The 26,501-nt window shown below is 47.8% G+C and overlaps 1 protein-coding gene across 2 annotated transcripts; it reads right to left on the reverse strand.

The window, feature by feature from the left end:
* Nucleotides 1-14,055: 14,055 nt before the first annotated feature.
* Nucleotides 14,056-24,931, reverse strand: LOC134969584 (pyruvate dehydrogenase [acetyl-transferring]-phosphatase 2, mitochondrial-like). Of its 2 annotated transcripts, none has more exons than XM_063945633.1 (2): nucleotides 24,713-24,931; nucleotides 14,056-15,738 (listed from the first exon to the last, which is right to left on the reverse strand). In XM_063945633.1, the coding sequence occupies exon 2, from the start codon at nucleotides 15,671-15,673 to the stop codon at nucleotides 14,069-14,071; it is 1,605 nt and encodes a 534-aa protein (XP_063801703.1). In that variant the 5' UTR covers nucleotides 15,674-15,738; nucleotides 24,713-24,931; the 3' UTR covers nucleotides 14,056-14,068. The 2 variants fall into 2 exon arrangements, with proteins under 2 accessions (XP_063801703.1, XP_063801704.1); XM_063945634.1 differs by lacking the exon at nucleotides 24,713-24,931 and adding an exon at nucleotides 24,552-24,664.
* Nucleotides 24,932-26,501: the final 1,570 nt, after the last annotated feature.

Here is a 26,501-nt window from a genome sequence, read left to right on the forward strand (position 1 = left end):
CTATCTGGGGGTGGGGGTGCTGACCTGTGCTAGGGACAGATGATCTATGTCTGAGGGGGCTATTCTGTGCTAGGGACAGATGATCTCAGTCTAAGGGATATGGTGATCTATCTGGGGGGGGGGGGGGTGTCTGGTGCTGACCTGTGCTACGGAGAGATGATCGGTCTGAGGGGGCTATTCTGTGCTAAGGGATATGGTGATCTATCTGGGGGTGGGGGTGCTGACCTGTGCTAGGGAGAGATGATCGGTCTGAGGGGGCTATTCTGTGCTAAGGGATATGGTGATCTATCTGGGGGTGGGGGTGCTGACCTGTGCTAGGGAGAGATGATCGGTCTGAGGGGGCTATTCTGTGCTAAGGGATATGGTGATCTATCTGGGGGTGGAGGTGCTGACCTGTGCTAGGGACAGATGATCTATGTCTGAGGGGGCTATTCTGTGCTAGGGACAGATGATCTCAGTCTAAGGGATATGGTGATCTATCTGGGGGGGGGGGGGGTGTCTGGTGCTGACCTGTGCTACGGAGAGATGATCGGTCTGAGGGGGCTATTCTGTGCTAAGGGATATGGTGATCTATCTGGGGGTGGAGGTGCTGACCTGTGCTACGGAGAGATGATCGGTCTGAGGGGGCTATTCTGTGCTAAGGGATATGGTGATCTATCTGGGGGTGGAGGTGCTGACCTGTGCTAGGGACAGATGATCTATGTCTGAGGGGGCTATTCTGTGCTAGGGACAGATGATCTCAGTCTAAGGGATATGGTGATCTATCTGGGGGTGTCTGGTGCTGACCTGTGCTAGGGAGAGATGATCTGTCTGAGGGGGCTATTCTGTGCTAAGGGATATGGTGATCTATCTGGGGGTGGAGGTGCTGACCTGTGCTAGGGACAGATGATCTGTCTGAGGGGGCTATTGCCAAGGGATATGGTCAGTGCTCGAAGTGGGCTGATATACCGGCATGTCTTCGAGCACTGAGTCTGAAGAACCCCACCGTCGCATTGAACTCTCACTCCTATGACCTCAGCGCTACTATTCAAATCTGCTGCGGACCGACAGCCAATCAGGAGCCGCTGTGCGGCAGCTACTGATTGGCTGCCGGTCCGTGGCAGATCTGAAATAGTAGCGCAACGGTCACAGTAGCCACAGTGCCGCTGCCCTCTATCTCCTCCTCCGATGCCCTCAGCCTCCTCTGCCGCCACCCTCAGTCCTTCCCTGCATCTCCGCCAACTCCCACCGCCTCCTCCTCGCCACCACCTTCGAGGCCCACAGCCTCCTCATCCACCGCACCACAGCATCCTCAGCACCGTCGCTGCTAAATAGGTAATCTTACCCTGCTGTCTTTCTCTCTCCATAGTCCCTACTGTATGCCCTTGCTGTCCCTCTCTCTGTGACTCTCCCTGTCCCTATGTCCCTGCTGTCACTTTCCCTGTTCCTTTGTCGCTCTCTCTGTCCCTATGTCTCTGCTGTCACTTTCCCTGTCCCTGCTGTCACTCTTCTTGTCCCTATGTCCCTGGTGTCACTCTCTCACTCTCCCTGTCCCTATGTCCCTGCTGTCACTTTCCCTGTCCCTGCTGTCACTCTTCTTGTCCCTATGTCCCTGGTGTCACTCTCTCACTCTCCCTGTCCCTATGTCCCTGCTGTCACTTTCCCTGTCCCTGCTGTCACTCTTCTTGTCCCTATGTCCCTGGTGTCACTCTCTCACTCTCCCTGTCCCTATGTCCCTGCTGTCACTCTCCCTGTCCCTGCTGTCACTCTTCTTGTCCCTATGTCCCTGGTGTCACTCTCTCACTCTCCCTGTCCCTATGTCCCTGCTGTCACTCTCCCTGAATTTTGTCTCATTCCATGTGCTATAATGTGAATTCCGGCTCATACGGTGTGCTATAATGTGAATTTCTTTTCATACCGTGTGGTATAATGTGAATTTTGGCTCATTCTGTGTGCTATGATGTAAATTTCGGCTCATACCATGTGCTATAATGTGAATATACAGACTCCTTCCTGCCAGGCGGGTTCCACTGAACGGGACCCTCTAAAACGCAATGTGTGGCCCAAGCCTTAGTGAGTAATGAATATTCCTGTGCACATGTCGGATGGCCTGGATAACGTGAGCTGTTTGGGGTCCTGAGGACCACTGTAAGAGTATAGCTATAATTGCTTTAAAATTTATTTAGTGAGTGTGCAGAGGATTAAATGTCAAACCAGTTTCAATTGCTTAATTACTTCTGCTACAACACAATACTATCTAAAAGTTTTAATGAGTTAGGTCCAGCTAATATGACATGGTCTGCCTTTTGTTGGTGTAACTCCGCCTACATTACATTTTGAAGTAGTAATCAGTCTACTTTGTTGTTGGTTCCGCCTACAGTTGATTTGGTGCTGCCCACACGAGGCCACTTCTAGAAATTTTTCCAGGTCCACTTTAATTTCCCAATTCACCCCTGTAACCCACCCAAATCTCTCTGCACATGTTACATCTGCCCCACCCCCTCCGCCTCCCCTGCAGTGCACATGTTTTGCCCATTTGCTAACAAATTTGCTGCTACAATCAGGTCTGCGTTAGAATGAACATAATACAGGGCCTATCAGTTAAGCGCCTCGAGTCCTAGTGGAGAAAGAGCGCAATATAAATAAAATTATTATTACCATTATATACTTCATATGGTGAATTTGGGGGGGGGGGGGGGCGACGGGCTTTATCATAAACGACACCCTTCGTGTCTTTCTTTACTAGACGTTAGGTAATCCATGGAAAATACTTTGCTATCTGTAGGAGTCAGACAGGATTTGTTTCCATAAGGCCAACCCTGTTTGATTGCCTAGATGGGAACCAGATAAAAGGATTGGATTTGGGAAAGGACATGTGTAATATTTGTGATACTAGTGTCAGATAATGCGTTTGCAGTGATCAGCAGATCAGGTGTAATACACGTTGCTAGTTTAGCCTTTGCCCCAAAGAGCATGTATACTGTTTCATCAGCATTGCTCCACGTGAGAGTGCACATTGCAGGCCAGAGACACAACACGTACAGAACAGTGGGGGTCATTCCGAGTTGATCGCTCGCTAGCAGTTTTTAGCAGCCGTGCAAACGCATTGTCGCCACCCGCTGGGTAGTGTATTTTCACTTTGCAGAAGTGCAAACGCTTGTGCAGCAGAGGGCCTGCAAAATTAAGATTTTACTTACCGGTAAATCTATTTCTCGTAGTCCGTAGTGGATGCTGGGGACTCCGTAAGGACCATGGGGAATAGACGGGCTCCGCAGGAGACATGGGCACTTAAAGAATTTAGATTCTGGTGTGCTCTGGCTCCTCCCTCTATGTCCCTCCTCCAGACCTCAGTTAGAGAAACTGTGCCCGGAAGAGCTGACCGTACAAGGAAAGGATTTTGGGAATCCAGGGCAAGACTCATACCAGCCACACCAATCACACCGTATAACTTGTGATAAACTTACCCAGTCAACAGTATGAACAACAACAGAGCAACAGGTCAACCCTGATGCAACCATAACATAACCCTTATTTAAGCAATAACTATATATAAGCATTGCAGAAGAAGTCCGCACTTGGGACAGGCGCCCAGCATCCACTACGGACTACGAGAAACAGATTTACCGGTAAGTAAAATCTTATTTTCTCTAACGTCCTAGTGGATGCTGGGGACTCCGTAAGGACCATGGGGATTATACCAAAGCTCCCAAACGGGCGGGAGAGTGCGGATGACTCTGCAGCACCGATTGAGCAAACACAAGGTCCTCCTCAGCCAGGGTATCAAACTTGTAGAACTTTGCAAAAGTGTTTGAACCTGACCAAGTAGCCGTTCGGCAAAGTTGTAATGCCGAGACCCCTCGGGCAGCCGCCCAAGAAGAGCCCACCTTCCTAGTGGAATGGGCCTTAACTGATTTTGGCAGCGGCAATCCAGCCGCCAAAGGCCTGCTGAATCGTGTTACAGATCCAGCGAGCAATAGTCTGCTTTGAAGCAGGAGCACCAAGCTTGTTGGAAGCATACAGGATAAACAAAGACTCTGTTTTCCTGACCCTAGCCGTTCTGGCTACATAAACCTTCAAAGCCCTGACTACATCAAGCGACTCGGAATCCTCCAAGTCCGTAGTAGCCACAGGCACCACAATAGGTTGGTTTATATGAAAGGATGAAACCACTTTCGGCAGAAATTGTGGACGGGTCCGAAATTCTGCGCTATCCGCATGGAAAACCAGATAGGGGCTTTTATGCGACAAAGCCGCCAACTCTGACACACACCTAGCCGAAGCCAAGGCTAATAGCATGACCACCTTCCACGTGAGATATTTCAACTCCACCGTCTTGAGTGGTTCAAACCAGTGGGATTTCAGGAAACTCAACACCACGTTAAGATCCCAAGGTGCCACTGGAGGCACAAAAGGGGGCTGAATATGCAGCACTCCCTTTACAAACGTCTGAACTTCAGGTAGAGAAGTCAACTCCTTTTGAAAGAAAATGGATAGGGCCGAAATCTGGACCTTAATGGACCCCAATTTTAGGCCCAAATTCACTCCTGACTGTAGGAAGTGAAGGAAACGGCCCAGCTGGAATTCCTCCGTAGGGGCATTCCTGGCCTCACACCAAGCAACATATTTTCGCCATATACGGTGATAATGTTGAGCTGTCACGTCCTTCCTAGCCTTTATCAGTGTAGAAATGACCTCCTCCGGAATGCCTTTCTCCGCTAGGATCCGGCGTTCAACCGCCATGCCGTCAAACGCAGCAAGTCTTGGAACAGACAGGGCCCCTGTTGCAACAAGTCCTGTCTTAGAGGAAGAGGCCAAGGGTCCTCTGAAAGCATTTCTTGCAGATCTGGATACCAAGTCCTTCGTGGCCAATCTGGAACAATGAGTATCGTTCTCACTCCTCTTTTTCTTATTATTCTCAGCACCTTGGGTATGAGAGGAAGAGGAGGAAATACATAGACCGACTGGAACACCCACTGTGTCACCAGGGCGTCTACAGCTATCGCCTGAGGGTCTCTTGACCTGGCGCAATACCTCTGTAGTTTTTTGTTGAGGCGGGATGCCATCATGTCCACCTGTGGCAGTCCCCACCGACATGCAGTCTGTGCGAAGACTTCCTGATGAAGTCCCCACTCTCCCGGGTGGAGGTCGTGTCTGCTGAGGAAGTATGCTTCCCAGTTGTCCACTCCCGGGATGAACACTGCTGACAGTGCGCTTACGTGATTCTCCGCCCAGCGAAGAATTCTGGTGGCTTCCGCCATCGCCACTCTGCTCTGCTCCTTGTGCCGCCTTGTCGGTTTACATGAGCCACTGCGGTGATGTTGTCTGACTGAATAAGAACCGGTTGGTCGCGAAGCAAGTTCTCCGCTTGACGCAGGGCGTTGTATACGGCCCTTAGTTCCAGGATGTTGATGTGAAGGCAAGTCTCTTGACTTAACCACAGACCTTGGAAATCTCTTCCCTGTGTGACTGCTCCCCACCCTCGGAGGCTTGCATCCGTGGTCACCATTACCCAGTCCTGAATGCCGAATCTGCGGCCCTCGAGAAGGTGAGCACTCTGCAGCCACCACAGGAGAGACACCCTGGCCCTGGGGGACAGGGTGATTAACCAATGCATCTGAAGATGTGATCCGGACCACTTTTTCAGTAAGTCCCATTGAGAGGTCCTCGCATGGAACCTGCCGAAGGGAATGGCCTTGTATGATGCCACCATCCTTCCCAGGACTCGAGTGCAGTGATGCACTGACACCTGTTTTGGTTTTAATAGGTTCCTGACCAGTGTCATGAGCTCCTGAGCTCTCTCTATCGGGAGATGAACCCTTTTCTGGTCTGTGTCTAGAATCATGCCTAGGAAAGGCAGACGAGCCGTAGGAACCAACTGCGACTTTGGAATATTTAGAATCCAGCCGTGTTGCCGTTACACTTCCAGAGAAAGTGCTACGCTGATCAGCAACTGCGCTCTTGATCCCGCTTTTATGAGGAGATCGTCCAAGTATGGGATAATTGCGACCCCTTGCTTCCGCAGGAGTACCATCATTTCCGCCATTACCTTGGTAAATATTCTCGGTGCCGTGGAGAGACCAAACGGCAACGTCTGAAATTGGTAATGACAATCCTGTACCACAAATCTGGGGTACGCCTGATGAGGTGGATAAATGGGGACATGAAGGTATGCATCCTTTATGTCCAGAGACACCATAAAATCCCCCCTACCAGGCTTGCGACGACCGCTCTCAGCGATTCCATCTTGAACTTGAACCTTTTCAGGTATATGTTCAGGGATTTTAAATTCAATATGGGTCTGACCGAACCGTCCGGTATCGGGACTACAACATGGTCGAATAATAACCCCCTCCTTGTTGAAGGAGGGGAACCTTGACCACCACCATTTGTGAATTGCAGTTAATACTATTTCCCTCTCGTGGGGGGAAGCCGGCAGGGCCGTCGGTGAGGGGGCATCTCCTCGAAGTCCAGCTTGTATCTCTGAGACACAATATCTATTGCCCAGGGATCCAACAGGGAGTGAACCCACTTGTGGCTGAAATTTCGAAGACGTGCCCCCACTGGGCCTAGCTCCGCCTGTGGAGCCCCAGCGACATGCGGTGGATTTTGTAGAGGCCGGGGAGGATTTCTGTTCCTGGGAACTAGCTGTGTTGTGCAGCTTCTTTCCTCTGCCCCTGGCAAGAAAGGACGCACCTCTGACTTTCTTGTTTCTTTGTGATCGAAAGGACTGCATTTGATAATGTCTTGCTTTCCTAGGCTGTGCTGGAATATAAGGCAAAAGATCAGAATTACCAGCTATAGCTGTGGAGACCAGGTCCGAGATCCCTTCTCCACACAATCCTCAGCCTTGTAAGGTAAACCTTCCATATGCCCCTTAAGTCGGCATCACCTGTCCATTGCATGTTCCACAGGACACGCCAAGCAGAAATCGACATAGCGTTGACTCTAGAACCCAGTAGACTAATGTCTCTTTGGGCATGTTTTATATATATATATATATATATATCTAAGACAGCATCTTTTATATATATATATATATATATATATATACACACACACATACATACATATACACATGCTAGGGTCTCACATATACACATACTAGGGTCTCAATCTCTGCTGATAAGGTATCTGTCCACGCTGCTACAGCGCTATAAACCCATGCCGACACAATCGCCGGTCTGAGTAGTGTACCAGAATGTGTGTAAATGGACTTCAAGTTCAAAGTACTTTTACTGCATGCTATCTGCAGGATCCCTGAGGATAGCTGTTAAGTCAGCGCTACCTTTTGGGCAAACGTGACACCCTAGGGGAAGATTCCCATCGTATCCTGGCCCTAGTAGGGAAAGGATACTCCGAGAATTCTTTGTGGGAAACTGCAGTCTCTTGTCTGGAGATTCCCGCTCTTTTTCTTCATGAGAGGAGGGAAATTTACCTCAGCTTTCTTCCCCTTAAACATGTGTACCCTTGTGTCAGGGACAGATGAGTCATCAGTGATATGCAAAACATTTTTTATTACAATAATCATATATTGAATACTTTCCCGCCATTTTGGCTGTAACTTTGCATTATCGTAGTCGACACTGGAGTCAGACTCCGTGTCGATATCAGTGTCTATTATTTTGAATAGTGAGCATTGAGAGACTCTGAAGGTCTCTGCGACATAGGGACAGACATGGGTAGATTCCCTGTCTGTTCTCTAATCTTTTGTGCAATAAATTTACCTTAGCACTTAATTTCACATATCCAAACAGGTGTCGGCGTTGTCGACGGAGACACCACACACACATTTGCTCCATCTCCTCCTTAGGGGAGCCTTTACCTCAGACATGTCGACACACACGTACCGACACACCACACACTCAGGGAATGCTCATCTGAAGACAATTCCCCCACAAGGCCCTTTGGAGAGACAGAGAGAGTATGCCAGCACACACCCCAGCGCTATAAACCCAGGAATAACACAGTAACTTAATGTTAACCCAGTAGCTGCTGTTTATATAGATTTTTGCGCCTAATTATGTGCCCCCCTCTCTTTTTACCCTCTTCTACCGTGTATCTGCAGGGGAGAGCATGGGGAGCTTCCTCTAAGCGGAGCTGTGGAGAAAAAATGGCGCAGGCGAGTGCTGAGGAAGAAGCCCAGCCCCCTCAACGGCGGGCTTCTGTCCCGCTTAAATATAAATTTTCTTGGCGAGGGCTCATACACACACACATATATATATATATATATATATATATATATATATATATATATATATATATATATATATATATATATATATATATATACACACACACATATACAGTGCCCAACTGTATATATGTGTACTTTTGCCAAACGAGGTCCATATGCTGCCCAGGGCACCCCCCCCCCTGCACCCTAACAGTGACCGGAGTATGTGAGGTGTGTGGGAGCAATGGCGCACAGCTGCAGTGCTGTGCGTTACCTCAGTGAAGAACGGAGTCTTCTGCCGCCGATTTCGAAGTCTTCTTGCTTCTCATACTCACCCGGTTTCTGTCTTCCAGCTCTGCGAGGGGGACGGCAGCGCGGCTCTGGGATCGGACAACGAGGGTGAGATCCTGTGTACGATCCCTCTGGAGCTAATGGTGTCCAGTAGCCTAAGAAGCAGGACCTAGCTTCAGAGAGTAGGGCTGCTTCTCTCCCCTCTGTCCCACGATGCAGGGAGTCTGTTGCCAGCAGAGCTCCCTGAAAATAAAAAACCTAACAAAATACTTTCTCACAGCAAGCTCAGGAGAGCTCACTGAACAGCACCCAGCTCGTCCGGGCACAGTCTCAAACGGAGGTCTGGAGGAGAGACAGAGGGAGGAGCCAGAGCACACCAGAATCTAAATTCTTTCTTAAAGTGCCCATGTCTCCTGCGGAGCCTGTCTATTCCCCATGGTCCTTACGTAGTCCCCAGCATCCACTAGGACGTTCGAGAAAACGTTTTGTGCAAAACATGACCAGCCCTGTAGTTACTGTTCGTGTGCGTTGATTCTAACGACGGAGGGACGACTTTTGACGTCACACAGCCACCCCGCGAACGCCCAGCCACGCCTGCGTTTTTCTAAGCACTCCCTGAAAACGGTCAGTTGACACCCAGAAACGCCCACTTCATGTCAATCTTCCTGCGTTCGGCCGTGCGACAGGAATGTTCGTTACAAACCCACAATGCTCATTGTACCCGTACGACGCGCCTGCGCATTGCGGTGCATACGCACACGCAGAAATGTCGATTTTTAGCCTGATCGCTGCGCTGCGAACAGCGGCAGCTAGCGATCAACTTGGAATGACCCCAGTGTCATCCGCAGACAAACGGAGTCACAGGGAACAGTAGTGGCCCCAGCACAGAACCTCGGGGGCCGCACCTGTAACATCCAGCAGGTGACGCTGAGGCCAGGGATGTACTCAAAGTGGAGTCTTCCTGATGAGCAGCATCAAAACCACCTACGTGCCCATGTTCCAGTAACTTTGCTGTATAAAAGAGAATAGTAATGACTTACCTGAGGGCTTAATGCACTCACACATTCTGGCTTCCATCGCAGAGCTTGAGAATATTGGGAGTCATTCCGAGTTGATCGCTAGCTGCCATTGATCGCAGCGATCAGGCTAAAAATCAGCATTTCTGCGCATGCACCGTAATGCGCACGCGCGACATACGGGTACAAAGCCATTTGTTGTTTTGCACAGGTTGTAGCGAAGTTGTCAGTCGCACTGACGGCCGCAAGACGATTGACAGGAAGGGGGCGTTTCTGGGTGTCAACTGACCGTTTTCAGGGAGTGTCTGAAAAAACGCAGGCATCGCTGGGCGGGTGTATGACGTCAAATCTGGACACGAATAGGCTGCAGTGATCGCAAGCGCTGAGTAGGTTCAGAGCTACTCTGAAACTGCACAAACTGTTTTTTTCAGAACTCTCCTGCACATGCGTTTGCACTTCTGCTAAGCTAAAATACACTCCCCAGTGGGCGGCATAGCGTTTGCACAGCTGCTAAAACTAGCTAGCAAGCGATCAACTCGGAATGACCTCCATTGTCCACTCCTTAAGGTGCTGGTCTGGACCGCGTCATACAAGTACATTCTAACTCTTACAAGGGCCTGTAACCTTTAACCTTCTAGAATCCTGGCGATTCTTTTAACAAAGCCTCTCCTCTTATGTACTAGATACTTTTTGCTTTTCCTAAAACCCTGTGAAATTGACAAATAGCAACAATCTTCGGAACACTATATTAGTTATCGCCGCTAACAATAATATACCGCAAACCTGTGTGTAGCAAATAAAATAGGGGCTTTGTCATATTTTGAGCAAAACATTTAAGCTTGCAGCCCACCTCAAGGAACCCCAATATTCTGTAAGTGCCTACACTAGCTTATATGCTCAGCACACCTTTACATTTCAGTTAATTCACTTTTATTCATGGAGATCTACAGGTATCCGCAGCGCCATAACACTTCTGAAGCCAGGGAAAGACCTACAATCGGATTAATAGTTACTCCTCAATCCCTGATCATCTGCTGCTCCTACAGGGACCATGCGTCTAATATATATGTTTGCGCAATTCACAAAAGAATCTCCTGCCCCCAAAAAGTTAGATGAGACTGGTATGGTGATCAGCAACAGGGAACAAGCCAGATAGAGGGAAGACAAACAAAATCCCTGATCTGGTCATACTACAAACGACTGTGTACTCATGGCACAAAGTACATTACGTTATATGCTGCTAGCTATAAAGGGATTAGAGAGCCATAGACGGTCCATGTACACACTTTGTAAGGGAAGGGTCTTCCAGCCTGCAATGTTATCACCATTTGACCCATAGGAAGCACACAGAGAGGCAAAGTCCTGTGTTCCAGAGCATTTTCTATGATTTGGAAAGAAGCTATTTCTCAATGATCACAAGTTTCTCAAATATCTTCTGTTCTTTGACCCTCCTGAACTTGTACATATAGTTATGGGTATTAATTGCTTGAGTTGTACTACTTGCAGAATCATGCACAAAGGACTTATGGGGGCACTAAGCCTTTACAGTGGAGCGAAGGTAAAGTACCAGCCAATCAGCTCCTAACGGTCATGTTACAGGCTGTAGTTTGAAAAATGACAGGAGCTGGCTGGCCGGTTCTAGCCGTTCGGTCACTAATTTGGAAACAGCAGTGGACTCCATCTGCTGCAGTGATCAGTCGCCGCCATCTACTCGTTCACCGTCTGACGGAACAGAGCCAGACGTTTTGGGCCCACACAAACCCGTGCCTGGCCTAAAATGGCCAAATCCAGCCCTGAAGTCCAGCTTACCCTTCAGCGGCCCAATAAGGGAATCCAGTTTCTGCAAATATCAGAGCCCTTCTATGCGCCACTTTCCAACCCCAAAACACCATTTGCTTTAGTTACCAGCACATACCGATACCTTACCGTGCTCACTGTTCCATGTGACCCGGCTGCTTTCAGGACATGTTCCAGCAGATTTATATCTATTTAAGTAGACCGTGGAACAAGAACAAGATGAATACTGTGGCAGTAGGGAGTAACACTGTGCTCCAGGCAACAGCAGATTCCATAATTGCCATCGTCTTTCTGTAGAGATACACATGAACTTATACCATGATTGTACAACGTGAGCTGTGCCCTAAGTCTCTGTACAGGACAACACGCACCTTTACCCAACACAAGGCAGCTGTTTGATTCCTTTGGTCTATGCAGCACCAAGACAGTTCATATTCAGAGTTGTTAGCAAACCAAAAAAAGCACACTAGTGGGCAAAAGCATGTGCACTGCAGGTGGGGCAGATGTAACATGTGCAGAGAGAGTTAGATCTGGGTGGGGTGTGTTTAAACTGAAATTTAAATTGCAGTGTAAAAATAAAGCAGCCAGTATTTACCCTGCACAGAAACAATATAACCCACCCAAATCTAACTAACTCTGCACATGTTACATCTGCCCCCCCTGCAGTGCACATGGTTTTGCCCAATTGCTAACTGTTTTGGTTTACTAACAACTCTGAATAATAGCCCCCATACCACGTATTAATAAAGTGGAGAAAGATAAATTACCAGCCAATCAGCTCGTAACTGCTATGTTACAGGCTGTGTTTGATAACGGACAGTTAGGAGCTGGTTGGTTGGTACTTTGGGGTCTATTCATTAAGCAGTGAAAAGTGTGAAGTGAGCCAGTAGAGAAGTTGCCCAGTGCAAACAATCAGCATTGAAGTAACATTTCTAATTTGCATACTATACAACTGTACGGAGCAGCTGATTGGTTGCCATGGGCAACTTCTCCACAGGCTCACTGCTCCACACTTTTCACTGCTTCATGAATAGACTCCTGTTATCTCTCTCCAATGCTTAGTACATCTGCCCCGTCGTGCCAGTGACTTCTCTCATGCACTACATGGCTAGGGGAGATGTATCAAGCCCTCTAAGTGTAGAAGTTGCTCACAGCAACCAATGAGTTTCAAGCAGATTTTATTAAATGCATAATATGTAGAAGCTGGTTGCCAATGGCAACTACTGCACTTATCCACTCTTTATAAGGCTCCTCCCCCTAAATATTTAATGCACACTGGTTGCTACTGCAATGTCCCAAGTGTCCAAAGACATCACCAGTTATTGTCACAAAAGGATTTAACTGAAGAGGGGTTCTCAGGAACATAACCCACCTCCCTCATCCCGTCTTAGGATCCTCTTAGTGGTCAATGCTCCGGTGATTTCAGCACCGATGTAGCGGTGAGCCTGTATGGGAGTGGTCTTCCAACCAGCTGTCCCTGTAATATACTATAAGCCAGTGGTTTTCAACCTCGGTCCTCAAGTACCCCCAACAGTTCATGTTTTCCAGATCACCTAGCAGTTGAACAGGTGTATTCATTACTCACTGACACATTATAAAAGACCCACAGGTGGAGCAAATTATTTCACTTGCAATCCTGTGAGGAGACCTGGAAAACATGAACTGTTGGGGGTACTTGAGGACCGAGGTTGAGATCCACTGCTATAAGTGATAGCACCGGGTACCACTATAGCGTCCTGCCACACGTTGCAAAATTGCAGCGTATCAAAGACAGGAGCTAGGTGGAACCTACAGTCCGTAGACTGGTCAAATCCATTACCAGGAAGGCTGGTGTGCCGGCTCCGCCCGTCATCACTGGAATGATCAGATAGGCAAATATTAATGTATAAATGTTTTCTTTTTTGTTCACAATCCGTTCTTTAAATGATAACACTGTATTGAGATTATTATAAGGACAAACACTAGCACAAGGCCCAATTCATGTTTGTTAGCAAGGCAAAAAAGCACACAACTGGGCAAAACCATGCTGTAATGCCGGTGGGGTGGATGTAACGTGCGGAGAGAGTTAGATTTGGGTGGGGTGTGTTCAAACTGTAATCTAAATTGCAGTGTAAAAATAAAGCAGCCAGTATTTACCCTGCACAGAAATAATATAACCCACCCAAATCTAAATCGCTCTGCACATGTTACATCAGCCCCACCTGCAGTCTAGCATGGCTTTGCAGTGCTTTTTTGCTTTGCTGACAAACCTGATTCAGGCCCGGAGAAAATGTTGTGGTGCCTATGTAACACTGCTGCACTAGTGAAAAAATGTATGCATACTCTTTAGCACTGAGCACGCTCTAAAAAAAAAAAAGAAATAAAAAAAAAAAAAAAAAAAAAGACAAATCTCATTAAAAGGAAGTCATGACAAAGGCAAAAATCTGCATTTGAAGTTTTGTGCCAGATCTGTACAAAACACATTTTATTAAATAAATCATTTTATCATGAGCGGACATTTAAATGATCAGCTCCACCCAGCAAAGTACACATGCAGCCTTACCAGGTATAAAACATATAAACTCTACACAACACTTGTAACTCCTTTATAGGAATTAAGATTATTATTATACAAATTGCATATGGCAACATCTAGGTCGTACACTGACTTTTTGTGAAACAAAAAAAAAAAATATATATATATATATATATATATATATATATATATATATATATATATATATATATATATATATATATATAAAAAAAATAATGTAAAACTGAAATATCTTGTTTAACAAGATAAACAGACAACACACGAATGTGGGCGCATTTATTCCAGATCGTTCTCTCTGTAGTGATCCTCAATAACATTTGAGTTAAAGAAGACAACAGTAACCGTGATATCATCTCTATACATCCTGGACACATCATCCGGCAAACTCAACATGGCGGACAGTCTCTCCTGCTCAACCTCACCGTCTTCATTGCTCCCGATAGCGTTTCGGATGAGGTGTGTGGCAATGTTCTGGTCCTGCAAGCTAAACCTCCTGGTTCGTCGCTTAAGAAGCAGGTTTTGCATGTATCCCAAACTGCGTTTCCCTATGGAGACTTGAGGTTCCTGTAAACCGACCTCTGATAGATGTTCTGCCACGAGCCTCACCACTTCCTGGTTCTCCAGCATGTCCCAAAGTCCGTCAGAAGCCATAACCAAAAACTTATCTTGAGGTCTTAGTTTACGGTAGGTGACCTCGGGTGCCGCCGTAAGATATGGCGGGGTGTGGTAGTTAGCTGGATAATACTGCTCTATATGTAAAGGTTCTTTAGCACAAGCGTTTTGCAGAACGCTCCTCTGCAACTCTGCACTCCATTTAAAGCGAACATCGCCAAATGCCCGAAACGGCATTAAAATTCCCAGCAACCTCTGATCAGTCACAACAGTTTCCTCCTCAGTAGCCGGGTGCTCCGCTCGTACTCTCTGTAGTTCAGAATGATTAAACGCGTTGTGGTCAGAGGTAAGAGGGACAGCAGACCATGTTCTGTTGTCGTCCTGGACACCCAAGATTGCTCGGCAGTCCCCGGTATTAGCAATGTGCAAGTGGACACCGTCTATGTGTGAGACACAGGCCGTCGACCCAGAAAACGCAATTTGCAAAGTGAGGTTGCGGACAAAATCGTTCTCCGTGGGAACCTGGGCTTCCAGAGATATATCTGAATCAAGCCTCTGAAACGCGTAGGTCATTGCATCAGCCACACTCATTCCAGATTCATTGTCCAGGTCGATTAGCTGTTGCCAGTACACGCGCAGATGGTCCACATATAGTGATGCGATCTCTCTGTACAGGTAGTCATTCTTGTGCTTGTGCCACTGAAGGATGGGCAGAACGGGTTTCATATGCTCCCTGGCAAACTCAATCTCCTCCAAAGTTTCCTGAGACATCAGCGAGACGGCAACGTAATAAAACAGGCGCTCGCTGATTGAATGAGCACATGCAGCGCCGGCATGGCCATCGAAGATGCCAAACATGTGGCCCTTGGTCTGCAGACATGTAGCTGCACTCCTCCGGTCCTCGCAAGGCGCGTTAGAAGCCAGTATATTGCTTTCGAACTTCAGGACAGTGCTTTGGTTTTTGCCGTCAAAGTCCGGTACCTTATACGACTGCTCGTTGGCTCTGAGAATGTAATTAATGTGCCCCGGGGACATCTGTAAGGGGACATCCTCTGCGGCATGCCTGTAGGATCTATCCCTTGATAAGATCGTCTGATGGATCGGGTAGCACAACAGTGTTTGTGTGACTGCCCTACCTGACCGCGCGTTTCTCCATCGTGCTTGGTGTGCCTTCACAAGACATTGGGAATACGGACGTCTCCCGCTGCAGACCAGTGTAAAGCGGTGTTTCGCACTGTTCACAATCCAGCCAGAAAAGGTTCTTGACATCCTAAATTGGGCTCCAGAAAGTTGTTTGTTTCCAGCCTTTAGGATTAAGGTGAACTTGTAAATCCCTTTATGAAAGAAAAAAAGAGAAATGCGTTAGTGGCACAGTAATTATGGATATTCCTCATTTTGATTTTCCATTCTACACCACAATGGTGTAAGTGACATGATATTGATCAGTCCTACCCAGTTCTCATAGAATACACTACATATATATTTATATACACAGATACATATATAGCCAGCTACTATTTTTTATATTTTTTGATGATCACAATGTTAAAAGAAACTATTGATATGCGTATTTCACCGCATGGTGACAGAAGCAGACCTATCAGGGGGTAACATGCAAGCGGTCTTGCTTCCAGGATAAAAAAAAAAAAAAAACAACAACTTGTGAGCAGCACGGATTGTGTAATGCAGAGGTTCTCAAATGCAGTCCTCAAGGCACCCCAACGGTCCGGGTTTTAAGGATATCCATGCTTGGCCACAGGTGACTTAATTAGTATCGCAGTCAATTTGATTACATCATCTGTGCTGAGACAGACCATTGGGTTGTCTTGAGGCCCGTGTTCGAGAACCTAGTATTCGAGTAGTATTTCCCCCTCCTGAGTAATATAGTTTACGCCCAGCGTCTATGCCTCCACGGACGAGCAATGTGCGGCCCCGCGGGTCGTTAACGACCCTGGTCTCAGCCGTGCATGCAGCTCAAGTTGGTCTCATCGTCAAAAGCTGCATGCTCCGGCCGGCCACGGCGTGACATTACTGTGCGATATCATTTGTGATATCGCACACTGTGTATGCCCGCCGTCGGGCGGCCCGGAAGGAGAAACTCTAGGCGATGTCGGTCGCCGCGCACATCACCTAGTGTGTACCCACCCTAAGTGTCCAATGGCCTTATACACCTCCCCAAATTAGATCACACATATCGCATTGTGAACAAAAAAGTAGTATGCCATCTAAACACTGCATTACAGTGATCGGAACACACTGCACATAACAAAACCTATGTTCCCATCCAAGTGTGTGCGTTACAGCTGTATATTCCCTTCTATAGTCTTGGTAACATGTCTGCATGATAAAAAGGTCTAAATGTACAAAAGTATAAATGAGACTACAAATCGCTCAAGTACTGGTTGAATTTGCCGGCTGTGCTCCTGTGATACTTCCCGTGACATCATCAAGCTGCCAGCTTTCAGCATATTGGTTCTGAATGATCACATGATACCAGAATCACATGAAAATCGGCCCACATCAGCATCTCCGTTAAATGATCCCTATCACCGATATGACGCAGGTAGGGGCTGCGTTTTACAGCTAAATCTTCTCAGTAATGTTATGTGTGGTTATAACTCTATATGGCAATTAAGCTTTTACTGAGGCTGTTCTATTAAATATTCTTCAACGAAATGTACACGGAAAGTTCACTGGAATAGGAGCAAAGTTCAGAAATTCATACCATATAGCGTGCTAAAAGATATTTAAGCCTACTAAAGACACTCTGTAGTAACATAAAATATAACACAACGCACAGTTTGTCGGGAGCAGCAATAGAGATGCAGCAACATAAACATTACCTCAGAGCTAGTCTGTTCCTAATGATGGATGATACATTCTGTAATGGACGTTCCAGGTTATGTATGAATATTGCCTGTGTTATTATCCAGGAATACAAGACAGATCAACTCTATGTGTAAAGGGTATTCATATACAGAACTGGAGGCGGCTTGTCTCTGGGCCTAGACACTGGCACCAGACCAGCTACACTACATATGTAGTGAGTGTCTCCAAAACATGTACATACAGACAACCCGTGCAGCTTACGCAGGACTGCGGTGAGTGCGGTCTTGCAAGGACTACAACAGCGAGACTGGTAAATATCATATATACAGGGGCCAACGCAGATCCAGCATAAAAAAGCTACAGTTAAAAAAAATTAAAAAAGTGCATTTTACCATGTAAAACACAATTAAATCCAGACTGAAATACAAAAGGTACTAATTAAGTTTAATTCAATGGGATACTGCTCATGACCAATGACAAATAATGCACATATTTTGCAGCAGCCATAACAATAATCGTATCAGTGGGAGCCAGTCAGAAGCGGCAGCCAATCATAATCATCTCTCTGTATTTTGGACCAATAGTTGAGCACCTGACAGGCTGATGAGTTTTTGTGGTTGACATGGGTCGCAGTAACATGAACACACCAACGTATACATTTACGTGAGCTGTACCCAGCCAATGTTTGCATGCCCCACCATCTACATCCAAATCTACAGGGGCCCCCTGGTGGTACCGATGTGTCACATGCACCTTTCCTTTTTTCTCATATGGCACCAGATGTTAAGCATGACTATGACGCTCCACCACGGGTAGCGATTGGATTCAAATATTTTTCGTTTCAGTAGAATTTGTATGAAGCAGCGGATTAAAGTAGCCTATTTTAAGAAAAATCACAAGACGTGGCCAAGTCGCAGTGTCTGTGGCATGCCAAATGGGGCCGTGTGGCTTGATTATAGGAAAGGAGTCTGTGGAAAAAGCTGTATGTGAGGGTAGTCTTATAAAGGATAGTGGCATTAAGAGGGAGCATCTGCATCTTATATTTGCATCCGGAACTGTTTAGCACAGGTCATTTTACTTTTTAGAATGTCTGTCTATTCCAGGGGTGGGGAACCTCAGGCCCGAGGGCCGTATAAGGCCCACAGAGCCACTTGATCCGGCCCGGCCATGTTCACCTAGCCAGGTGCCCGCTGAGATTTTGTTACTAGTGGGCGCCTGGCTTCTTACCCTCAATAGCAGCCGGAGGCAGGAGCTCACTCCTGAGCTCCGGCTTCTGGTTTTGGCAGTGTGCGTGTGCTGCTGTGCGGTGTTATGGGAGAGATGTCATGACTTCTCTCCCATAGTTCTGAGGAGCGAGCGGCCAGGCAGAGGGCAACGGCCCGGAAGCAGGAGCGGGGCTGGTGAGTATTGTGTTTTTTTTTCTGTTAATGTGTGTGTGTGTAAGCGTCGCTACTAGGAGGCATATCTAATGGGTCATAACAAGTGACTGGGGGCATATCTAATAGGGCATAACAAGTGACGGGGCATAACAAGTGACTGGGGCAATACTTACTGGGGACATATATAATGGGGCATAACATCTGACTGGTGGCATATCTAATGGGGCATAACAAGTGACGGGGCATATCCAATGGGGCATAACAAGTGACTGGTGGCATATCTATTGGGGCATAACAAGTGACTGGTGGCATATCTATTGGGGCATAACAACTGACTGGGGGTATATTTACTGGGGGCATAACTACTGACTGGGGGCATATCTACTGGGGGCAGGCTCATTTTTAAGTTGATAATTTTTGTATGGCCCCCGAAAGATTTTATAAATATCCAAATGGCCCCTGGTAGAAAAAAGGTTCCCCACCCCTGGTCTATTCCTACAATACTGATGTGTCCTCATTGGCCATATGGCATGAGACACTCATCACGGATGTTTGTGCTTTTTTCCTACATTTTGCATCTTATTCACATCATAGCCGCATACAAGGTCACTGACAGCGTACTGGGGACACAATATTAGCACTTTTGTCACAAAGGATTTGGCATCAGGTTAAGAACAACAATGCACGGAGAAAGACATGGTGCCAAGGGTGTAGCTAGACCTATGGGGGCCCCATAGCAAAAATTCCAGGGGCTGACCAGCTGTGCAGCACTCTGAGCCAGGCGGGCACTCACCTTTGAGCGGCTTCTCCATTAATAGCAGTGTGCTGCTGCCCCGACCGCCACCATCTCTCCTCATTGATGCTAGAAGGGGGTGTGGCCGTGGTTCGTGGATGTCCCAGCAGGCTCAGCATGGACACACCCCCTTCTGTATCTGTGAGGAGGGATTGCGTCGGCCAGAACAGTAGATGTACTTCCTAAGGAAGGATATGCCACCCACGAGGCTCAGGAGGGGACTGCCCATCTGCTTACAGCGTAATTAGGTGCCAGAGGCCCGGGCCCCATAGCAGCGCCGCGGCAACCCCTGCACCTACTATAGCTACATCTCAGTATGGTGCTGGTCAGACCTCCATCTATTGCCTTTATATGCAGATTGGCGAGCGAGTGGCACACAGAAGTAGATGAAATGCCAGGTGCCCCTGCACTTTAGCCGCATCACTGATGCCAATAGAACATGTTTTGGGAAGAAGCTCTGGTGGCAAGCTTGGCATGACTACGCAAAAAAGTACGAGGTGCGCTGGACACAGAGGCGCCTTAAGAGAGGAGGCGGCCCGTATACAGGCTCCGATCGGGCCCCTAGCTCTCCAGCGATGCGGTAGACTCTTGCATTGTGCCAGAGTCTACTGCGTATGTGCAGGTCTCCGGGAACATGGCACCTGCGTGGCATTGCACACCTTAAACCCATTATAGACACGCCAGTGGCTAAATGGGGTTATTTAGCGAGATTTAAGGATAGTTGTATGTGGACACATCAGTAAGCATGTTATGCATTGCGTTTATTATTGCTAATGCTCTAGTATTGGAGCTCTGACTGCATGTATCCGTGCACGCTTTTTGCGGCACTGGCAAATTAAAAACCTATCTCCCCTCTGCAATTGAAGTCTAATGCGGTGCCTGTGCTAAATGGTTTTCACATCAGCAGCAGCTAAAAAGGCAACAAGGCCTAAAGACCGTCATCCCCACACTCTGCTGCTCAGCAACTAACGACATTTCAATTTCTGCAACTTTATAAACAATTCTAAATGGTACAAATGAACAAATACCCATAGAAAGTTGGAAGTTATTCTATTTCGGGGTTGGGCTACCTGTCCTTTTACACAAGAACTGCAGGCACACGTTTCTTACACGTGGATTATATAGATTAGGTTTTATCTGGCTGTGAAAGACAGCAGTGGGAGCAGAAACACAGAGGAATGTGATGGGTGACTGAGTTCATGAGCAGTCCCGTCCTCCCTCCTCCCTATCTGTCTGCACATAGAGAAGCAACAGACTCTCCTCCTGTAATAAATACGTTCTATAGAAAAAAAATATCACCAGAATATGACGCTTGTTCCCGCACAATTATCATTTAGCCATCAATTTCCTTCCATTGATATAAAAGTATATTATGTCCGAGGACCTGATTCATGTTTGTAAGTAAAAGCATAAAAAAAGCAACTGGGAAAAGCCATGCTGCACTGCAGGCGGGGCAGATATAACATGTACAGAGAGATGCAGATTTGGGTGAGTTACATTGTTTCTGTGCAAGGTAAACACTGGCTGCTTTTGCATGTAGCCACAAATGTTAGACAGCTTTATTTTAACACTGCAATTTGGATTTCAGATTGAACACACCCCACCCAAATCTAACTCTCTCCGCACATGTTACATCTGCCCCACCGGCAGTGCAACATGGTTTTTCCCAGTTGCTTGGGGTTTTTTTTTTTTGCTTTACTTACAAACATGAATCAGACCCATAGATTCCAAAATAGGAAACTTCATTCAAATTTGAGGATAAGAGTGTTGATTTACCAGTTGCTGAATAGGAGGGATTTGCTGGCGAGCACATGAATGTCAAGTCAAAGGTCACTGTGCTAGACTGCTGCAGGCGATCCGCGGATTAGTACATGTGGGTTACTGTGCATGTACACTTTGTCAGTAAATAACTCCACCATTTCATTTGACTTTGTCAGGAGCACCACATGGTAATAAGGGATACATAGGATATCCCAGTGGAGAATCCCACCAGAGGTCGGGTAAGTATGTTTACCCTCCTTCCCCACAGCCTAACTTTAACCTTCCCCCCTGACGCAGCCTAACCCTAACCCTCCCCGGTGGTGCCTAAACCTAACCAGCCAGTCCCCGCAGCCTAATTCCCCCCCCCCACACACCCCTGGGGGTGCCTAACCCTAACCCCCCCCACAGCCTAAACCTAACCTCCTCCCGCAGCTTACGAATCAGGAGTCCTGTCAGAGGTCAATTGGGATTCCGGCACTGGCATTTCAATACTTGTCAAGATGCCGGTGTCTACACGCCGACTGCTTGGATACCAAACGCTGGTATCCTGAACGGATCCCGGTGATAATACAGATGTGTCCACACTTACCTATCCCCAAATAGCTCACGGACTTTGAGAATTAGCTTTGCCAAGAGTCCCACCAGAGCCTTTGGGCTGTATTCGATACCCCACACTTCCTTTCAGACGAAAAGGATTCAGATTGACATTGTCGGAAACGGGGCTAAAACCTGTCGAAGCCGCCGATCTGCGTGCATTCCGACAAGTCGGGAATTCCCGACTTGTCTGATAAAATGGCCCCCTACTGAATAAGTCGGAACCCTTTCCGACCTAAACCTGTCAACAATTATTGAATACACCCCTCTATCACAAAATATGCATCTTATCTGCATCACTTCCGTGACCAAAGGCTGTTTTTCATGCAGCTTCTCTGTACGACATACGGCCCGATTCAGAGTTCTACACAAACTGGGATTGCGTAGAACAATGATGGTGAGAGATTGGAGCATGTGCACATGCCGCACAGCACATTTGTAGATCTGGTTCTACGATATCACACGCAGACCCCCGCATGGCGGGTTTCGTTGTGGTCACCTAATTCTCAGTATAGACCGGCCGCTTTAACTCTTTACGTCACAGACACCAAGCAACAGATCAGGGGTAGGCAATCTCTGGCACTCTAGCTGCTGTGCCACTACACAGTTGTAGCATGCCCTAACAGCAAAACTGTGGCAGAGCATGCTGGGATGTGTAGTTCTACAGCAAGCTGGATGGCCACAGGCTGCCTACTTCTGCAATACCTGATGAGCTCTGCGGGCCAAGGAAATCACAGTTGTAGGAACGCTGTGTACTCTGTTACACAATCAAAATAATGACTATTGCTCTCCTGCTGTCAGATGGTTTTTATTTACATAGTCGTCTCTGGGTTTGTCAAATACGAATCACGTGATGAGGAAGGAACCAACTGCGGCGGCGAGAAAAGTCCCAGAGGTGTTGTCATGTTCAATCCACACAGTGAGTCATTACATGGTATCTTCCTCGTGCTAATAAATAGCTCATTATAATTATATCAGAACATGACAGACTAAACAGCACAGAGGCTGGAAATTCCATATTAAGGTGGATCCGTCGCCTACGCACAGTAGGGGTAATGTACCAATCAGAAAATGGCCTTGGTCCGAGCACCGCGCTCTACCCAATGTCCGCAGATCCAGTTGGCTCTGCAGAACCTTGCACGCCTAGCAGGGATTAGGAATGATGGGGAAAATAATCACAGGAACGTCATTTCTGAGACATCGCCACCGGAACTGATCCTTGAATTACCGCCGGGACCCAGAAGAGGCCACTGGGAAAAGGGAAGACACCGCTGACAACCAGGGACCATTTGCTGACACTTGCTGCATGTTGACATTCTCATGTCAACATGATAACTGTCGACCAATCATACCCAAGCCAACAATTTGTGTGGTGTCCTCTGAGAGAGCATTAATACGGGTTGCACGAACCCTCCTAAGCAGCGATCTCATAGGTTCCTAGTGAAATGAAGGGGTGAATTTGTGCCCAGCATGCAGGAAGGGCTCTGTGGAGGTGATGGGTCCACTTATTTTATTTATTACCAGTTATCTGTAGAGTGCATACATACTCCGCAGTGTTGTACAGAGAATGCTTCAACAGCCACTTACATCACTTCCTAACCCTGTGGAGCTTACACTCTATATTTCCTACCCCATGGTCACACAAACACACACACTAGAGGTAATTTTACTGTATGTCAGAAGCCAATTAACCTCCAGTATGTAATACGGATTATGGGAGGAAACCCGAGTACCCACGCAAATACAGAGAGACCATACAAACTCCACACCAATACTGCGCTGGGGTAATGAGTAGAATTCCTAATACAGTTAGGAATTATACTCATGACCCCAGCACTGTGAGATGATGCTAACCACTACGCCAGCCATGTTACGCCAATTTTTAACTGCGGGCCCCAGAATGCGAAGCTCCTATTGGCCGATGGGGAAATGCTCTGTAACAGTTACACACACAGCAGCACCGCACCTCACTGTGCTGCAGGACCCAGCTCAGCACCACATGTCCGGCCTAATGGAGTCTGACCCAGTGATTAGGACCAGTAATGACTTACACCCGGAATATCAGATGCATGCTTGGCACTGCCTGGATCGGTGGCTACAGAATCAGTGGCATTGCCTGGATCAGTGGCTACAGAATCAGTGACATTGTCTGGATCAGTGGCTACAGAATCAGTTGCATTCAGGCTTGGACTGGCCCACAGGGGTATCCACCGGTGGGCCCTACTGCCTGCCCCCCCCTCCTCTCCCTCTAGGGATCAGGTTCCAGACTGTGCTGTTACTAATCTAGTACATTATCTTGCATGCACTACAGTATTTACTGTATATATTTATCTAGAGGACCAACACTTGCAAAATGGTTAGGCAAATCAATGTGGTGGCTGGGCACACCTACTCTAGAGACTGGCCACACCCCTAAACATGGGCCCCTACCGCTGCATTTCCCCGGTGGGCCCTTTCTGCCCCAGTCCCACACTGGTTGCATTGCCTGGATCAATGGTTACAGGAACAGCAGCATTGCCTGGATCAATGGTTACAGAATCAGTGGCACTGCCTGGATCAGTGGCTACAGGATCAGTGGCACTGCCTGGATCAGTGGCTACAGGATCAGTGGCATTGCCTGGATCAGTGGCTACAGGATCAGTGGCATTGCCTGGATCAGTGGTTACAGGATCAGTGGCATTGCCTGGATCAATGGTTACAGGATCAGTGGCATTGCCTGGATCAATGGTTACAGAATCAGTGGCATTGCCTGGATCAGTGGTTACAGAATCTGTTCCCACTGTATACAGACCTCTCAGTGACAGGACACATATGCATGGCTACAATGGATCAGCTTCCCCGATGTTACACACGCCTGTGCCCGGTCTTAGGGGTCCCAGCCCCTCCTGTAGCACGGGGATATGCCCCTGGTGTGATCTGGTAAGTGCCCTTATACAGCAATACCCTACTCACCAGCTGCGGGGGGTGATATGGAGACTGGCGCGTCCTCCGTGCTCTCACTCCACACACGAGGCTTGTTGTGAGCGCAGGATTGGAAGCGGCAGACAAACCCCTCATGTCCGGGGCCGCCCCTCCCTGACACACTGCACCCGTCACTGACAGACAGCCCCTGCCTCCTCCTTCCTATCCTGTGCCCGTCATTATTACACAGCAGCCGCGCCCCTCTCCCCTCCCGGTTCTGTGTGTGCGGATGATAGTACATATGTTACGTATTATGTAGCGCGGCGCGATGGCAGAGTGCGGGGACGGTGACACTGCTCCTGCACACTGATGCTCTGCAGTGTCTCTCCCGTGCTGCGGGCTCTGATGGGCGCATGCCGAGGATAATGTCAGCAAGTGGATAATGTCAATACTCTGTGGATGTCATTATTTAGTTTCTTGCTTTGTCTGCATGTGCGTTATGTCACAGTGGTGATAAATCGCACAGATAGATAACGCAATCCCAAACCAAAGAGAAAAATACCACGTTTGTGACCATAATGAGAACATATTGGCCCTCATTCCGAGTCGTTCGCTCGGTATATTTCATCGCATCGCAGTGAAATTCCGCTTAGTACGCATGCGCAATATTCGCACTGCGACTGCGCCAAGTAATTTAACAATGAAGATAGTATTTCTCTAACGTCCTAGTGGATGCTGGGGACTCCGTCAGGACCATGGGGAATAGCGGGCTCCGCAGGAGACAGGGCACATCTAAAAAGCCTTTTAGGTCACATGGTGTGTACTGGCTCCTCCCCCTATGACCCTCCTCCAAGCCTCAGTTAGGTTTTTGTGCCCGTCCGAGAGGGTGCAATCTAGGTGGCTCTCTTAAAGAGCTAGTTAGAAAAGTTTTTTTTAGGTTTCTAATCAGTGTCTCCTGCTGGCGACAGGAGCACTGCAACGAGGGACTTAGGGGAGAGACTTGCAACTCACCTGCCTGCAGGAGGATTGAAGTCTTAGGCTACTGGACACTGAGCTCCAGAGGGAGTCGGAACACAGGTCAGCCTGGGGTTCGTCCCGGAGCCGCGCCGCCGATCCCCCTTACAGACGCTGAAGAACGGCAGAACGGAGGTCCGGAAACAGGCGGCAGAAGACTTCAGTCTTCATAGAGGTAGCGCACAGCACTGCAGCTGTGCGCCATTGTTGCTACACGGCTCACGGATCTCGGTCACGGAGGGTGCAGGGCGCTGCTGGGGGCGCCCTGGGCAGCAATATAGAGTACCTTAGAGGCAAATAAATACATCACATATAGCCATTAAGGCTATATGTATGTATTTAACCCAGGCCAGTTTATTAGAAAAACCGGGAGAAAAGCCGCCGAAAAAGGGGCGGAGCTTATTCTCCTCAGCACTCGGCGCCATTTTCCTGCACGGCTCCGCTGGTGAGGAAGGCTCCCACGACTCTCCCCTGCACTGCACTACAGAAACAGGGTAACAAAGAGAGGGGGGGCATAAATTGGCGATATAATTATATATTGAGAGCGCATATATAGAAACAACACCTTCTAGGGTTGTTATATACAGTATAGCGCTTTTGGTGTGTGCTGGCAAACTCTCCCTCTGTCTCCCCAAAGGGCTAGGAGGGTCCTGTCTTCAATAGAGCATTCACTGTGTGGCTGCTGTGTGTGTCGGTACGTGTGTGTCGACATGTATGAGGACGAAGTTGGTGTGGAGGCAGAGCAATTGCCGATGATGGTAATGTCACCCCCTAGGGAGTCGACACCGGAATGGATGGCTTTGGTTATGGAATTACGTGATAATGT

The sequence above is a fragment of the Pseudophryne corroboree genome, chromosome 11 (genome assembly GCF_028390025.1).
Source record: "Pseudophryne corroboree isolate aPseCor3 chromosome 11, aPseCor3.hap2, whole genome shotgun sequence".
In the NCBI taxonomy this organism is placed as follows: Eukaryota; Metazoa; Chordata; class Amphibia; order Anura; family Myobatrachidae; genus Pseudophryne; species Pseudophryne corroboree.

What these genes read in the sequence shown, in the direction of transcription:
- LOC134969584 (XM_063945633.1), bottom strand. Translation starts at nt 15,673, where the DNA reads ATGTCAAGAACCTTTTCTGGCTGGATTGTGAACAGTGCGAAACACCGC.